The sequence below is a fragment of the Ranitomeya imitator genome, chromosome 3 (genome assembly GCF_032444005.1).
Source record: "Ranitomeya imitator isolate aRanImi1 chromosome 3, aRanImi1.pri, whole genome shotgun sequence".
Taxonomy (NCBI): Eukaryota; Metazoa; Chordata; class Amphibia; order Anura; family Dendrobatidae; genus Ranitomeya; species Ranitomeya imitator.
The window spans coordinates 490233897-490251854 of NC_091284.1; the positions used below are offsets into that span (position 1 = coordinate 490233897).

The following is a 17958-nucleotide window of genomic DNA, read 5'->3' on the forward strand; positions in this document are numbered from 1 at the left end:
TATGACATAGACAATGATCTCATTGCAATGATCAGACTGGCCGGTGGCTCTCCTGACCTGAGCATGACAGCATGTATTTTTATGTAGCTATCACGCTTGGGTCAGGAGAGCTGTCAGCCATTCTGTGCACTGCGATGCAATCACCATCTGTGTTACACGGCTGTCTGACTGTGCCCTTAGAGTTATGCAAAAAGATTTGCAAGACTCTGGTATAGCGAGTATGTTGGCAGTCACTAGCCACCAAACCAGACCCCTGCTCCTATCACCCAGCATCCTTGGCGCCTCTGCTGATCAGTAGGCCTGACATGATGCCATTATTGAGCGTTGGTGGGTGAAAGGAGGTTCTCGGACTCCAGTCTAGTGGTCATGGACTGATAGGTCCTGCAAATCTTTTTGCTCAGCTGCATACTTTCCATTGCCTAGTAACTTTGTGTAAGTTTTTTTGTTCAGCATGCTTATCTTTTTCTTGCAGTCCCAGATACACGACACCCCCCACAAATTTCGGGTCCATCCAATGGGTCCAAAATAGAAGCAGAACTTGGTAAGATTTTTACAGTTAATTATTTTACTCGTATTTGCTTTTAGTAGTAAAGCTGATGGAGTTTGTGAGGGCAGTTTTCATATGGGCATTATACTACTGTTACTATAGTATATTTATTTATCTATTAATTAAAGGTAACCTGACAGCAGAATGTATTTTTCAAAGGTATTAGGAGGGCTTGATCAATAATTGCTCTTTAATAGGTTTAAAATTGATATTTAATGCGGTCATGGTGACAAGTCTAGGACCGCTGACAATCACTCCAACATCGCACTGGCATCACACCTACAGCAGAGTGAATTACATCCTGGAAGGTGTAGGGAAAAAGAGACTTTCATTTTAAAATCTTCTTGGTTGTTTAAAAAAGCACAAGACTTAAGACAGTCATTTTACATCTCCCAATGCTTTGTCAAGGCCTCTTAACACAAACCAAACATTCCTGCTAATAGCACTGAATAATCTTTTTTTATTAGGAATTAACTGGAAAATGTATGCCACTGAGTAATGCTAAATCTTACAGCCAGTAGTTCAGCTATTGAATATTCGCAATTCTTATGCTGTCGATTAATTTTCTGGCCTTTCAACATTATTTTTTTTTTAATCAGGAAAGCCCCGTAAATTAACCTGTCGAGTTTTTTTTGGATATGAAAGATCTTTTAATCCAGTAATCAAGTGGACAGTTTTGCACCCTGAAATAAAAAAGCGTTCTGCCCATATTGGAGGACATGAGCTTTGGTAAGTACATTCAATTTTCCTTGTAACTTTGCCTATTTGTTAGAGTCTAATTCAGCAATTATATCACTTGCAAGTCATAGGAAAAAGTGATGAGAGTGGGAAGGGGAGTTTAATAGTTATGTGTTATGATCCGGTGACCTTGGAGCTGCATGAGAACTTTCACTGGAGAAAGTGGCCACTATACTGACCGCAACCCTGAACATAACACCGCAACTAGAAGTAGCCGTGGAGTGTACCTAACACACCTAGACACCTCGTCACAGCCGGAGGACTAAATTCCCCTAAAGATGGAAATCGGAATACTATCTTGCCTCAGAGAAAATCCCCAAAGGATAGACAGCCCCCCACAAATATTGGCGGTGAGTCGGAGAGGAAAAAACATACACAGGCAGAAAAAACAGGATTTAGCACAGGAGGCCACTCTAGCTAGATAGGACAGGATAGGACAGAGTTCTGTGCGGTCAGTATTAAAACCCTTCAAAAAATCCACAGCAGAATATACAAAAAACTTCCTACATCCAAGTAAAGATGTAGGAGCGTATATCTGCAACTCCAGTGAATCCTACAAACAGAGCAGGAGTAAACTGAAACAAGCACACAACAGTGTGCCACAGATACAAAAAACAAAACACTTATATTTGCTGAAATTGGCAGCTAAGCAGGTGAGGCCAGGCAGAGATCCAATACTTCCAAAGAAACATTGACAACTGGCAGGGCTAATGAATCCTGCACACTTAAATATCCCAGTCAGAACAGCAATTAGCAGATACACCTGGCCAGGACTGTGACTCAGAGACAACTGCATTCCCACCTACCACCACTGGAGGGAACCCAAGAGCAGAATTCACAACAGTACCCCCCCTGTTATGAACAGGTGATTCAGAACCCCAATGGACCTGGTGGTTACAAGCACAGAAAATGACCTGATAGTTGCTAATAACATAGGACGAGCTCTGCGACGTGGGAACTCTGCTGACCGCAATCCCTAATCCTATCACACCACACTAGAGGTAGCCGTGGATTGCTCCTAACGCTCCCTATGCAACTCGGCACAGCCTGAGAAACTAGCTAGCCCTGAAGATAGAAAAATAAGCCTACCTTGCCTCAGAGAAATTCCCTAAAGGAAAAGGCAGCCCCCCACATATAATGACTGTGAGCAAAGATGAAAACACAAACACAGAGATGAAATAGATTTTAGCAAAGTGAGGCCCGACTTACTAAATAGACTGAGGATAGGAAAGATAGCTTTGCGGTCAGCACAAAAACCTACAAACAACCACGCAGAGGGCGCAAAAAGACCCTCCGCACCGACTAACGGTACGGAGGTGCTTCATCTGCGTCCCAGAGCTTCCAGCAAGCAAGACAAACCAATATAGCAAGCTGGACAGAAAAAATAACAAACAAAAGTAACACAAGCAGAACTTAGCTTATGCAGGGCAGACAGGCCACAAGAATGATCCAGGAGAGAGCAAAACCAATACTGGAACATTGACTGGAGTAGTAACCAAAAAACAATACATACAGGGTATAATTTGAAGGTATAGCCAGAGAACTGAAAAAACCCTTTAAAATATAACTTTTAATAAATACTGAGTAAAAATACCCATAAAACCAGGTCAGGAGACAGTAACACCTTAATCTATCTTAACACAAACAATATATGAAAGGATAGAGACTAAACGGTGGGGGGGGCGTGATCTTTCCCTCACTCACCCTACCTTATGCGGAGGTTGGCACCCTAAAATCGATGTGGCGCCCCCACTCGTCGACGGCTCTCCCTTGTGACCCTACAGGATCTTATCCAAAATGAAACCACCACCACACCATACCTTAATATAAAGTGTACAAATACTTATAAGGTGTAAAAAGATAGTTTTAAAGATCTAATGTGGGATAGTTTCCACAAGAAGAGGGTCATGTAGACTGTTACCCTTCTATTGATCTTTATATAAGAAAGGTGCACAAGGTGTCTAATGTATAGAGGCAAAATAATCAGTTGCAATATACAATAATCATAAGCTTTTTGTCAACACCTCATGGTATGCCCTAATCATAGGCACAGTGTATCCACAGGAGTATACCTTATGTTAGCAAATGTACTACAAAGACAATCTTATGCCAACATATCAAACACTAGCACCTCTCAGATAATAAAACAATGGTCAAAAAATAAAGGATGTACTCATCCATATGCTGCCACTCATCCATATGCTGCCGCCCATCCCGACGCGTTTACCCCCAGGTTAATGCACCAGGGTTCATCAGGGGAAGGAGTGGGGCCTCTAGCGGACCGAGGAAGCTATAATAAGCTGCGTCCCGAAGTAACCGCTCAGCAAGTCCGGGGCAACTATAGTGAGCTGCGTCCCGGAATGACCGCTCTCAGTGAAGGGCTGCACGTGTCTTACCAGAAGGTGTTTCTTATACACCGCCATTCCAGAGCGTCCGACGAAACCGGAAGTGGCGCTTAGTCTATGACGCCAGAGTACTTCCGTTCTGTGGAGCACACAGCGTTCCACGCTGGTCTATCGAACTTGTACCAAGCCTCATACAAGCTTGCTGGCCTGCATGATCAGAACATCCTCGGCCAATAGAGCTCACCACATTGTAAACTGGTCAAAGAAAACAAAGAGCGGTACCAAGCATTGTATATCATACCGCAAATATATAAGAGCTCTACTAATACAAAACTTATAATAAAGAAATACTGAAATGATAACCTAACCCCAAAAAGAATATATATATAACGGGGAAGGTAATGTTTTTGGAAAAATGACCGTGCAGCAAAAATAAAATCAATGAGAGGGTCCACAACTGACCATCAGACAAGATAAGTATGATTCCATTTTAGAAAGACCTATTAGTTATGTTCACACCATAAGGTACTGAACAAATTGGTGGTCACTAAGAGGACCTATACCAATAAACAGTTCTCATCTTATAAACCAAAATGAACACTACTTTAAATAAAACTGGTAAAGCTAAGTTGCTCGTTTAATCCCAAAGGGGACATGGAGTCAAGGAGGTAAATCCACCTTGTTTCTCGTTGTAATATCTTTCGATCCCAATCACCTAGCCTAACAGACTGAGGGACGGTCTCGATCACTTGAAAGTGAAAAGATGTTAGGTCACCTTTATGCTTCTCCACCATATGTCGTGCCAACGGGGTATCCCTTTTATGTTTAATGTCCCCTATGTGTTCACTTATCCTTATTTTTAACTGCCTTTTTGTTTTTCCCACATAGTTTAAAGGACAGCTGCAGGTACACAGGTAGACAACCCCCGCCGTTACACAACTAGCAAAATCTCTATTTTTGAAAATCCGTCCTGTTGTGGCACTAGTGAAGGTATTAGATTGTTTAACATATTGGCACACTTTACATCCCCTACATTTAAAGGTACCTATACCACTCCGTTCTAGCCACGTACCGCCTGTTTTCTGAGGTTGGAGATGACTATGGACGACACGATCCCGTATCGACTTTCCTCTCCTATATGTCACTGAAGGAGTCTTAGGGATATAATCCACTATATCGGGGTCAGCCCTCAGGACATTCTGGTATGACACGTGCAGCCCTTCACTGAGAGCGGTCATTCCGGGACGCAGCTCACTATAGTTGCCCCGGACTTGCTGAGCGGTTACTTCGGGACGCAGCTTATTATAGCTTCCTCGGTCCGCTAGAGGCCCCACTCCTTCCCCTGATGAACCCTGGTGCATTAACCTGGGGGTAAACGCGTCGGGATGGGCGGCAGCATATGGATGAGTACATCCTTTATTTTTTGACCATTGTTTTATTATCTGAGAGGTGCTAGTGTTTGATATGTTGGCATAAGATTGTCTTTGTAGTACATTTGCTAACATAAGCTATACTCCTGTGGAAACACTGTGCCTATGATTAGGGCATACCATGAGGTGTTGACAAAAAGCTTATGATTATTGTATATTGCAACTGATTATTTTGCCTCTATACATTAGACACCTTGTGCACCTTTCTTATATAAAGATCAATAGAAGGGTAACAGTCTACATGACCCTCTTCTTGTGGAAACTATCCCACATTAGATCTTTAAAACTATCTTTTTACACCTTATAAGTATTTGTACACTTTATATTAAGTTATGGTGTGGTGGTGGTTTCATTTTGGATAAGATCCTGTAGGGTCACAAGGGAGAGCCGTTGACGAGTGGGGGCGCCACATCGATTTTAGGGTGCCAACCTCCGCGTAAGGTAGGGTGAGTGAGGGAAAGATCACGCCCCCCCCCACCGTTTAGTCTATATCCTTTCATATATTGTTTGTGTTAAGATAGATTAAGGTGTTACTGTCTCCTGACCTGGTTTTATGGGTATTTTTACTCAGTATTTATTAAAAGTTATATTTTAAAGGGTTTTAACATTGACTGGAGGCCAGGAACAAAGAACTAGGTGGAGTTAAATAGAGCAGCACCTAACGACTTAACCTCGTCACCTGAGGAAGGAAACTCAGAAGCTGCAGCCCCACTCACATCCACCAGAGGAAGCTCATAGACAGAACCAGCCGAAGTACCGCTCATGACCACAGGAGGGAGCTTGACCACAGAATTCACAACAGTGCCCCCCCTTGAGGAGGGGTCACCGAACCCTCACCAGAGCCCCCAGGCCGACCGGGATCAGCCAAATGAAAGGCACGAACCAGATCGGCAGCATGAATATCAGAGGCAAAGACCCAGGAATTATCTTCCTGACCATAACCCTTCCACTTAATCAGGTACTGGAGTTTCCGTCTCGAAATACGAGAATCCAAAATCTTCTCCACTATATACTCCAACTCCCCCTCAACCAAAACCGGGGCAGGAGGATCAACGGATGGAACCACAGGTGCCACGTATCTCCGCAACAATGACCTATGGAATACGTTATGGATGGAAAAAGAAGCTGAAAGGGTCAAACGAAAAGACACAGGATTAAGAACCTCAGAAATCCTATACGGACCAATGAAACAAGGCTTAAACTTAGGAGAGGAAACTTTCATAGGAATATAACGAGATGACAACCAAACCAAATCCCCAACACGAAGTCGGGGACCCACACAGCGCCTGCGGTTAGTGAAACGTTGAGCCTTCTCCTGAGACAATGTCAAATTGTCCACTACATGAGTCCAAATCTGCTGCAACCTATCCACCACAGTATCCACACCAGGACAGTCAGAAGACTCAACCTGCCCTGAAGAGAAACGAGGATGGAAACCAGAATTGCAGAAAAACGGCGAAACCAAAGTAGCCGAACTGGCCCGATTATTAAGGGCGAACTCAGCCAAAGGCAAAAAGGACACCCAATCATCCTTATCAGCAGAAACAAAACATCTCAGATATGTTTCCAAGGTCTGATTGGTTCGTTCAGTCTGGCCATTTGTCTGAGGATGGAAAGCCGAGGAAAAAGACAAATCAATGCCCATCCTAGCACAAAAGGCTCCCCAAAACCTCGAAACAAACTGGGAACCTCTGTCGAAAACGATGTTCTCCGGAATGCCATGTAAACGAACCACATGCTGGAAGAACAATGGCACCAAATCAGAGGAGGAAGGCAATTTAGACAAGGGTACCAAATGGACCATCTTAGAAAAGCGATCACAAACCACGAAAAATAACCGACATTTTTTGAGAGACGGGGAGATCCGAAATAAAATCCATAGAGATATGTGTCCAGGGCCTCTTCGGGACTGGCAAGGGCAAAAGCAACCCACTGGCACGAGAACAGCAGGGCTTAGCCCGAGCACAAATCCGACAGGACTGCACAAACGAACGCACATCCCGTGACAGAGACGGCCACCAAAAGGATCTAGCCACCAAATCTCTGGTACCAAAGATTCCAGGATGACCAGCCAACACCGAACAATGAACCTCAGAGATAACTCTACTCGTCCATTTATCAGGAACAAACAGTTTCTCCGCTGGGCAACGGTCAGGTCTATTAGCCTGAAATTTTTGCAGCACCCGCCGCAAATCAGGGGAGATGGCAGACAAAATTACCCCCTCCTTGAGAATACCCGCCGGCTCAGGCAAACTCGGAGAGTCGGGCACAAAACTCCTAGACAGGGCATCCGCCTTCACATTTTTAGAGCCCGGAAGGTACGAAACCACAAAGTCAAAACGGGAGAAAAACAGTGACCAACGAGCCTGTCTAGGATTCAACCGTTTGGCAGACTCAAGATAAGTCAAGTTCTTGTGATCAGTCAAGACCACCACGCGATGCTTAGCTCCTTCAAGCCAATGACGCCACTCTTCGAATGCCCACTTCATGGCCAGCAACTCTCGATTGCCAACATCATAATTACGCTCAGCAGGCGAAAACTTCCTGGAAAAGAAGGCGCATGGTTTCATCACCGAGCCATCAGAACTTCTTTGCGACAAAACAGCCCCTGCTCCAATCTCAGAAGCATCAACCTCGACCTGGAACGGAAGCGAAACATCTGGTTGACACAACACAGGGGCAGAAGAAACTTTAACAGGGTCCATCTCGATAGTAGAAGGGGAAAAAATGAAACCCAAAAATGAAACCTTCTGAACACCAAAGAGACACTTTGACCCCTTCACAAACAAAGAATTCGCACGCAGGACCTGGAACACCATTCTGACCTGCTTCACGTGAGACTCCCAATCATCCGAGAAGACCAAAATATCATCCAAGTATACAATCAGGAATTTATCCAGGTACTCTGGGAAGATGTCATGCATAAAGGACTGAAACACTGATGGAGCATTAGAAAGCCCGAATGGCATAACCAGGTACTCAAAATGGCCCTCGGGCGTATTAAATGCTGTTTTCCGTTCATCGCCCTGTTTAATACGCACAAGATTATACGCACCACGAAGATCTATCTTGGTGAACCAACTAGCCCCCTTAATCCGAGCAAACAAATCAGACAGCAGCGGCAAGGGGTACTGAAATTCGACTGTGATTTTATTTAGAAGGCGGTAATCAATACAAGGTCTCAACGAACCATCCTTCTTGGCCACAAAAAAGAACCCTGCCCCCAATGGCGACGATGAGGGACGAATATGACCCTTCTCCAAGGATTCCTTTACGTAACTCCGCATAGAGGCGTGCTCAGGTACAGACAAATTAAACAGTCGACCTTTAGGAAACTTACTACCAGGAATCAAATCGATAGCACAATCGCAATCCCTATGCGGAGGTAGGGCACTGGATTAGGGCTCATCAAATACATCCCGGTAATCTGACAAGAACTCTGGGACCTCAGAAGGGGTGGATGATGAAATAGACAGAAATGGAACATTACCATGTACCCCCTGACAACCCCAGCTGGACACAGACATTGATTTCCAATCTAATACTGGGTTATGGACTTGTAGCCATGGCAACCCCAACACGACCACATCATGCAGATTCTGCAACACCAAAAAGCGAATATCCTCCTGATGAGCAGGAGCCATGCACATGGTCAGCTGGGTCCAATGCTGAGGCTTATTCTTGGCCAAAGGCATAGCATCAATTCCTCTCAATGGAATAGGAAGCTGCAAGGGCTCCAAGAAAAACCCACAGCGCCTAGCAAACTCCAAGTCCATCAAATTCAGGGCAGCGCCTAAATCCACAAATGCCATGACAGAAAAGGATGACAAAGAGCAGAGCAAAGTAACGGACAAAAGAAATTTCGACTGTACCGTACCAATGGTGGCAGACCTAGCGAAACGCTTAATGCGCTTAGGACAATCAGAGATAGCATGAGTGGAATCACCACAGTAAAAACACAGCCCATTCCGTCGTCTGTGTTCTTGCCGTTCAGCTCTGGTCAAAGTCCTATTACATTGCATAGGCTCAGGTTTATGCTCAGGTAATACCGCCAAATGGTGCACAGTTTTACGCTCACGCAAGCGTCGATCGATCTGAATGGCCAAAGACATAGACTCATTCAGACCAGCAGGCATAGGAAATCCCACCAAGACATCCTTAAGGGCTTCAGAGAGACCCTTTCTGAAAATTGCTGACAGAGCACATTCATTCCATTGAGTGAGCACAGACCACTTCCTAAATTTCTGACAATATATCTCTACCTCATCCTGACCCTGACACAGAGCCAGCAAGATTTTCTCTGCCTGATCCACTGAATTAGGTTCATCATAAAGCAACCCGAGCGCCAGAAAAAACGCATCAATATCACGTAATGCAGGATCTCCTGGCGCAAGGGAAAATGCCCAGTCTTGAGGGTCGCCACGTAATAAAGAAATAATGATCTTTACTTGTTGAACTGGGTCACCAGAGGAGCGGGGTTTCAAAGCCAGAAATAGTTTACAACTATTTTTGAAATTCAGAAACTTAGCTCAATCTCCAGAAAATAACTCAGGAATAGGAATTTTAGGTTCTAACATAGGATTCTGAACCACTAAATCTTGAATGTTCTGTACACTTATAGCGAGATTATCCATCAAAGAGGACAGACCTTGAATGTCCATGTCTACACCTGTGTTCTGAACCACCCTGATGTAATGGGGAAAAGAAAGACAAAACACAGTGCAAAGAAAAAAAAATGGTCTCAGAACTTCTCTTTTCCCTCTATTGAGAAGCATTAGTACTTTGGGCCTCCAGTACTGTTATGAACAGGTGATTCAGAACCCCAATGGACCTGGTGGTTACGAGCACAGAAAATGACCTGATAGTTGCTAATAACATAGGACGAGCTCTGCGACGTGGGAACTCTGCTGACCGCAATCCCTAATCCTATCACACCACACTAGAGGTAGCCGTGGATTGCTCCTAACGCTCCCTATGCAACTCGGCACAGCCTGAGAAACTAGCTAGCCCTGAAGATAGAAAAATAAGCCTTCCTTGCCTCAGAGAAATTCCTCAAAGGAAAAGGCAGCCCCCCACATATAATGACTGTGAGCAAAGATGAAAACACAAACACAGAGATGAAATAGATTTTAGCAAAGTGAGGCCCGACTTACTAAATAGACCGAGGATAGGAAAGATAGCTTTGCGGTCAGCACAAAAACCTACAAACAACCACGCAGAGGGCGCAAAAAGACCCTCCGCACCGACTAACGGTACGGAGGTGCTTCCTCTGCGTCCCAGAGCTTCCAGCAAGCAAGACAAACCAATATAGCAAGCTGAACAGAAAAAATAGCAAACAAAAGTAACACAAGCAGAACTTAGCTTATGCAGGGCAGACAGGCCACAAGAACGATCCAGGAGAGAGCAAAACCAATACTAGAACATTGACTGGAGGCCAGGAACAAAGAACTAGGTGGAGTTAAATAGAGCAGCACCTAACGACTTAACCTCGTCACCTGAGGAAGGAAACTCAGAAGCCGCAGCCCCACTCACATCCACCAGAGGAAGCTCATAGACAGAACTAGCCGAAGTACCGCTCATGACCACAGGAGGGAGCTTGACTACAGAATTCACAACACCCCCCCTTGAGGAGGGGTCACCGAACCCTCACAAGGACCTCCAGGATGATCAGGATGAGCCAGATGAAAGGCACGTACCAAATCAGCAGCATGAACATCCGAGGAAAAAACCCAAGAATTATCCTCCTGGCCATAACCCTTCCATTTGACAAGGTACTGAAGCTTCCGCCTCAAAAAACGGGAATCCAAAATCTTCTCAACAACATATTCCAACTCCCCATCAACCAACACAGGGGCCGGAGGATCAACAGAGGGAACAATGGGCTCCACATATTTCCGCAACAAAGATCTATGGAAGACATTATGGATAGCAAAAGAGGCCGGAAGCACCAGTCGAAAAGACACCGGATTAATAATCTCAGAAATCCTATAAGGACCAATAAACCGAGGCTTAAACTTAGGAGAAGAAACCTTCATAGGAACATGACGGGAAGACAACCAGACCAGATCCCCAACCCGAAGCCGGGAACCAACACACCGACGACAGTTAGCAAAACGTTGAGCCTCCTCCTGAGACAACACCAAATTGTCCACCACATGAGCCCAAATCTGCTGCAACCTGTCAACTACAGAATCCACACCAGGACAGTCAGAAGGCTCAACCTGCCCAGAAGAAAAACAAGGATGAAAACCAAAATTACAAAAGAAAGGCGAAACCAAAGTAGCCGAACTAGCCCGATTATTAAGGGCAAACTCGGCCAATGGCAAAAAAGCCACCCAATCATCCTGATCAGCAGACACAAAGCATCTCAAATAAGTCTCCAAAGTCTGATTAGTTCGCTCGGTCTGGCCGTTTGTCTGAGGATGAAATGCAGAAGAAAAAGACAAATCAATGCCCAGCTTGGCACAAAAGGCCCGCCAAAACCTAGAAACAAACTGGGAACCTCTGTCGGACACAATATTCTCCGGAATACCATGCAAACGGACCACATGCTGAAAAAACTACGGAACCAAATCAGAAGAAGAAGGCAATTTGGCAAAGGCACCAAATGAACCATCTTAGAGAATCGGTCACAAACAACCGAGATAACCGACATCCTCTGGGAAACCGAAAGATCAGAAATAAAATCCATAGAAATATGCGTCCAGGGCCTCTCAGGGACCGGCAATGGCAAAAGCAACCCACTAGCACGGGAGCAACAAGGCTTGGCCCGCGCACAAGTCCCACAGGACTGCACAAAAGAACGCACATCACGTGACAATGAAGGCCACCAAAAGGACCTACCAACCAAATCTCTGGTACCAAAAATGCCAGGATGACCAGCCAACATGGAACACTGAACCTCAGAAATCACTCTACTAGTCCATCTGTCAGGAACAAACAGTCTCCCCACAGGACAGCGGTCAGGTTTGTCATCCTGAAATTCCTGAAGAACCCGTCGTAAATCAGGGGAAATGGCAGAAAGGACCACCCCCTCTTTCAGAATACCGACCGGCTCTAAGACCTCAGGAGAATCAGGCAAAAACGTCCTAGAGAGGGCATCAGCCTTAATATTCTTAGAACCCGGAAGGTAAGAGACCACGAAATCAAAACGAGAAAAAAACAAGGACCATCGAGCCTGTCTAGGATTCAACCGTTTGGCAGACTCGAGGTAAATCAGATTCTTATGATCGATCAAGACCACAATACGGTGCTTAGCTCCCTCAAGCCAATGTCGCCACTCCTCAAACGCCCACTTCATAGCCAACAACTCCCGATTGCCGACATCATAATTGGGTTCAGCAGGCGAAAACGTACGGGAAAAGGCACACGGTTTCATAAAGGAACCAACAGGATCCCTCTGAGACAAAACAGCCCCTGCCCCAATCTCAGAAGCGTCAACCTCAACCTGAATCGGAAGAGAAACATCCGGTTGACGCAACACTGGAGCAGAAGTAAAACGACGTTTAAGTTCCTGAAAGGCAGAAACAGCCGCAGGGGACCAATTCGCCACATCAGCGCCCTTCTTCGTCAAATCAGTCAAGGGTTTAACCACGCTGGAAAAATTAGCAATGAAACGGCGATAACAATTAGCAAAACCCAAAAATTTCTGAAGGCTCTTCACGGATGTGGGCTGAATCCAATCATGAATGGCCTGAACCTTAACTGGATCCATTTCTATAGACGAGGGAGAAAAAATAAAGCCCAAAAAGGAAACCTTCTGCACCCCAAAAAGACACTTAGACCCTTTCACAAACAAGGCATTGTCACGAAGGATCTGAAATACCATCCTGACCTGCTGCACATGAGACTCCCAATCATCGGAAAAAATCAAAATATCGTCCAAATATACAATCAAGAATTTATCAAGATAATCCCGGAAGATATCATGCATGAAGGACTGAAAAACAGATGGAGCATTAGAGAGTCCGAATGGCATCACAAGGTATTCAAAATGGCCTTCGGGCGTATTAAACGCAGTTTTCCATTCATCACCCTGTTTAATACGAACAAGATTATAAGCCCCCCGAAGGTCAATCTTAGTAAACCAACTAGCTCCCTTAATCCTAGCAAACAAATCGGAAAGCAAAGGTAAAGGATATTGAAACTTGACCGTGATCTTATTCAAGAGGCAATAATCAATACAGGGTCTTAACCCCTTAGTGACGGAGCCAAACTTTTGAAATCTGACCAGTGTCACTTTATGTGGTAATAACTCTGCAACGCTTCAACAAATCCCAGTGATTTTGAGACTGTTTTTTCATGACATATTATACTTTATGAAAATGGTAAATTTAGGTCAATATGTTTTGTGTTTATTTATAAAAAATATCAAAAATTTGAGAAAAATGTTAAAAAATTAGCAATTTTTAAAATTTGAATGATTATCCCTTTAATCCAGATAGTCATACCACAGCAAAACATTAATAAATAACATTTCCCACATGTCAGCTTTACATCGGCATCATTTGTAAAATGTTATTTTATTTTTTTAGCATTTTAGGAGGTTTAAAATTGTAGCAGCAATTTTTCATTTTTTCAAGGAAATTTACTAAATTTATTTTTTTAGGGACTTATCCATGTTTGAAGTGACTTTAGGGGTCTCATATATTGGGAAACCCCCAAACGTGATACCATTTTAAAAACAGCACCCCCTGACATATCAAAAACTGCTGTCAGGTAGTTTATTAACCCTTCAGGTGCTTTACAGGAATTAATGCAAAGTGGTATGACAGAAATGAAAATGTGTATTTTTACCACCTAAATGCCTCTAACTTCTGAACAGATTACTACAGCCGTCAGACTCTAAGGCCGCTATTTGGTCATGAATTGCCATGGCAAACATCAGGACCACACAATCATGATCTGAGGGCACCAATTTGGATAAAGAGGAAGCCCCCACACTCTGTTAACCATATATAATGATGTAGTCACTATTTACAGCAGCATCTATTGGGTTAAACAGATTTGGACGGTGCAAACACTGATCGTGGCTGATGCAGAAAGTTGTCAGCTATAGTGCACAACCGACAGATGCTGGATTGTTACCTGTATGGGGAGGCTATTCTCTTATATGTAAGGTCAGTTAAAAGGCGTATTGGCTGTCATTAAGGGGTTAAAGAACCATCTTTTTTAGCAACAAAAAAGAACCCCACTCCCAACGGTGAAGAAGATGGCCGAATATGCCCTTTCTCCAAAGACTCCTTAATATAGCTCCGCATGGCGGCATGTTCAGGTACAGACAGGTTGAAAAGTCGGCCCTTAGGAAACTTACAGCCTGGAATCAAGTCAATAGCACAATCACAATCCCTGTGCGGTGGAAGGGAACTGGACTTGGGCTCATCGAATACATCCTGAAAATCAGACAAAAACTCCGGAATTTCAGAAGAGGAAGAAGGGGCGATAGACATCAGAGGAACATCATTATGAACCCCCTGACAACCCCAACTAGTCACAGACATGGACTTCCAATCCAAAACAGGATTATGTACCTGTAACCAGGGAAAACCCAGCACGATAGCATCATGCAAATTATGCAACACCAGAAATCGACAATCTTCCTGATGGGCTGGTGCCATGCGCATGGTCACTTGTGTCCAAAACTGGGGCTTATTTTTAGCCAAGGGTGTAGCATCAATGCCCCTTAAAGGAATAGGGTTCTGCAAAGGCTGCAAGGGAAAACCACAACGCCTAGCAAAGTCAAAGTCCATTAAGTTCAAGGCAGCTCCTGAATCCACAAACGCCATGACAGAAAATGATGACAATGAACAGATCAAGGACACAGATAACAGAAATTTAGGTTGTACAGTACTGATGGTAAATGAACTGGCGATCCTCTTTGTCCGCTTAGGGCAGACAGAAATGACATGGAAAGCGTCACCACAATAATAACACAACCTATTGAGACGTCTGAAACCTTGTCGTAGCGTTGTAGACAGAATTCTATCACATTGCATAGACTCAGAAATTTGCTCTGAGGATAATGCCACAACGCGCACAGTTCTGTGCTCCCGCAGGCGTCGGTCAATCTGAATGGCCAGAGACATAGAATCACTCAGACCGGAAGGCGTGGGAAACCCCACCATAACATCTTTAACGGATTCAGAAAGCCCCCTTCTGAAAATTGCCGCCAAAGCATCATTATTCCATTTAGTCAACACAGACCATTTTCTGAATTTCTGACAATACAATTCTGCCGCCTCTTGACCCTGAGACAGGGCCAACAAGGTCTTCTCAGCTTGATCCACCGAATTAGGTTCACCATACAGTAATCCTAACGCCTGAAAGAAGGAGTCTACATTAAGCAAAGCAGGACCCCCAGATTCCAGGGAAAATGCCCAACCCTGTGGATCACCACGCAGCAGGGAAATAATGATTTTAACTTGTTGAATGGAATCACCGGAGGATCGAGGTTTCAATGCAAAAAACAGTTTACAGTTGTTTTTAAAACTCAAAAATTTGGACCTGTCACCAAAAAACAAATCAGGTGTAGGTATCTTCGGTTCTAAAGCAGGAATCTGAACAATGTAATCAGAAATACCCTCTACTCTAGCAGCAAGCTGGTCTACACGAGAAGCTAATTCCTGAACACTCATGCTAGCACAAGGCTCTTCAGCCACCCAGAGATAAAGATGGAGGAGAAGACAAAACAGACTGAAGAAAAAAAAAATGGCTCAAGACCTTTCCTCCCTTCTTCTGAGATGCAATTAACTCATTGTTGGCCAGTTGTACTGTTATGATCCGGTGACCTTGGAGCTGCATGAGAACTTTCACTGGAGAAAGTGGCCACTATACTGACCGCAACCCAGAACATAACACCGCAACTAGAAGTAGCCGTGGAGTGTACCTAACACACCTAGACACCTCGTCACAGCCGGAGGACTAAATTCCCCTAAAGATGGAAATCGGAATACTATCTTGCCTCAGAGAAAATCCCCAAAGGATAGACAGCCCCCCACAAATATTGGCGGTGAGTCGGAGAGGAAAAAACATACACAGGCAGAAAAAACAGGATTTAGCACAGGAGGCCACTCTAGCTAGATAGGACAGGATAGGACAGAGTTCTGTGCGGTCAGTATTAAAACCCTTCAAAAAATCCACAGCAGAATATACAAAAAACTTCCTACATCCAAGTAAAGATGTAGGAGCGTATATCTGCAACTCCAGTGAATCCTACAAACAGAGCAGGAGTAAACTGAAACAAGCACACAACAGTGTGCCACAGATACAAAAAACAAAACACTTATCTTTGCTGAAATTGGCAGCTAAGCAGGTGAGGCCAGGCAGAGATCCAATACTTCCAAAGAAACATTGACAACTGGAAGGGCTTATGAATACTGCACACTTAAATATCCCAGTCAGAACAGCAATTAGCAGATACACCTGGCCAGGACTGTGACTCAGAGACAACTGCATTCCCACCAACCACCACTGGAGGGAACCAATGAGCAGAATTCACAACAGTTATGATTCCCAGCTAGAGTGGCATTCTTTACACCTAACAACTAGACAATGGTAAATTTGACCATTATGTCACGTACATACCGGTCCACTTATAGGCATCATTTTTGTCAGATCTTACAACTCATTTGCTTAGTTCTCTTGCACCATATGTTTTATATTATTTCAACCCAGGAATTTTAACCTGCTTAAAGAGGTTATCTTAGGACACACATTTATGGTATAGTCACAGGATATCGCATGAAAATCTAATAGATGAGGGTCCCACTCATGGGCGGACATACCGCCTGTTCAACCTGTGCGGCTGCACAGGGGCCCGGAGGCTCCAGGGGGCCCTTGCAGGCAGTGTCGGCGTTAGGGGCAGGCAGCTGCCTAGGTCCTCACTCCCCCAGGGGCCCCCAGCTAGCGGCACATCACGCTGCCGCTATGGGGCCCCTGTGAGGCAGGGGGGCCCGCCTGCCACCAGCGCCGACTCCCCCGCCGCGTTGAACTATACCGGCGTCTGCCGGTAGAGTTCAAAGCAATGAATGATGGAGGAGAGAACGTCACCTGACGCTCCCTCTCCCATCATTCCCCACTCTGCCTACTCTGACAGACACAATGCCTCGCACTCACTGTGTGCCGACAGGAGCAGGAAGTGGAAGCAGCGCGGGCACGAGGAGAGGTGAGGAGTGTGTTGTTTGTTTTTTTACTCTATAACAGTGAGTACTGGACTGTGGGGCCATTCTGGGGGGGTGGGGGAGCTGCGCTGCGCTGTATACCATGAGGCTGCGTGCTGGATACCATGAGGCTGGGTGCTGTATACCATGAGACTGCGTGCTGTATACCATGAGGCTGGGTGCTGTATACCATGAGGCTGGGTGCTGTATACCATGAGGCTGGGTGCTGTATACTATGAGGCTGGGTGCTGTATGCCATGAGGCTGCGCTGTATACCATGAGGCTGCGCTGTATACCATGAGGCTGCGCTGTATACCATGAGGCTGCGCTGTATACTATGACGCCGCGCTGTATACTATGAGGCTTCGCTGTATACTATGAGGCTGCGCTGTATACCATGAGGCTGCGTGCTGTATACCATGAGGCTGGGTGCTGTATACCAAGAGGCTGGGTGCTGTATACCATGAGGCTGGGTGCTGTATACTATGAGGCTGGGTGCTGTATGCCATGAGGCTGCGCTCTATACCATGAGGCTGCGCTGTATACTATGAGGCTGGGTGCTGTATGCCATGAGGCTGCGCTGTATACCATGAGGCTGCGCTGTATACCATGAGGCTGCGCTGTATACCATGAGGCTGCGCTGTATACCATGAGGCTGTTTAATACGAACAAGATTATATGCCCTTCGGAGGTCAATGTTAGTAAACCAACTAGCCCCCTTAATCTGAGCAAACAAATCA

General features: G+C 45.0%; 1 protein-coding gene across 2 annotated transcripts in view; it reads left to right on the forward strand.

Moving 5' to 3' along the window:
• LOC138670360 (interleukin-18 receptor accessory protein-like) overlaps positions 1–17958 on the forward strand; it is a 56664-nt gene that overhangs the window by 16900 nt on the left and 21806 nt on the right. For both annotated transcript variants that reach the window (XM_069757624.1, XM_069757625.1), the window contains exons 5-6: positions 473–541; positions 1147–1276. In XM_069757624.1, the coding sequence (XP_069613725.1) occupies positions 473–541; positions 1147–1276 (199 nt within the window). The remainder of the gene's footprint in view (positions 1–472; positions 542–1146; positions 1277–17958) is intronic.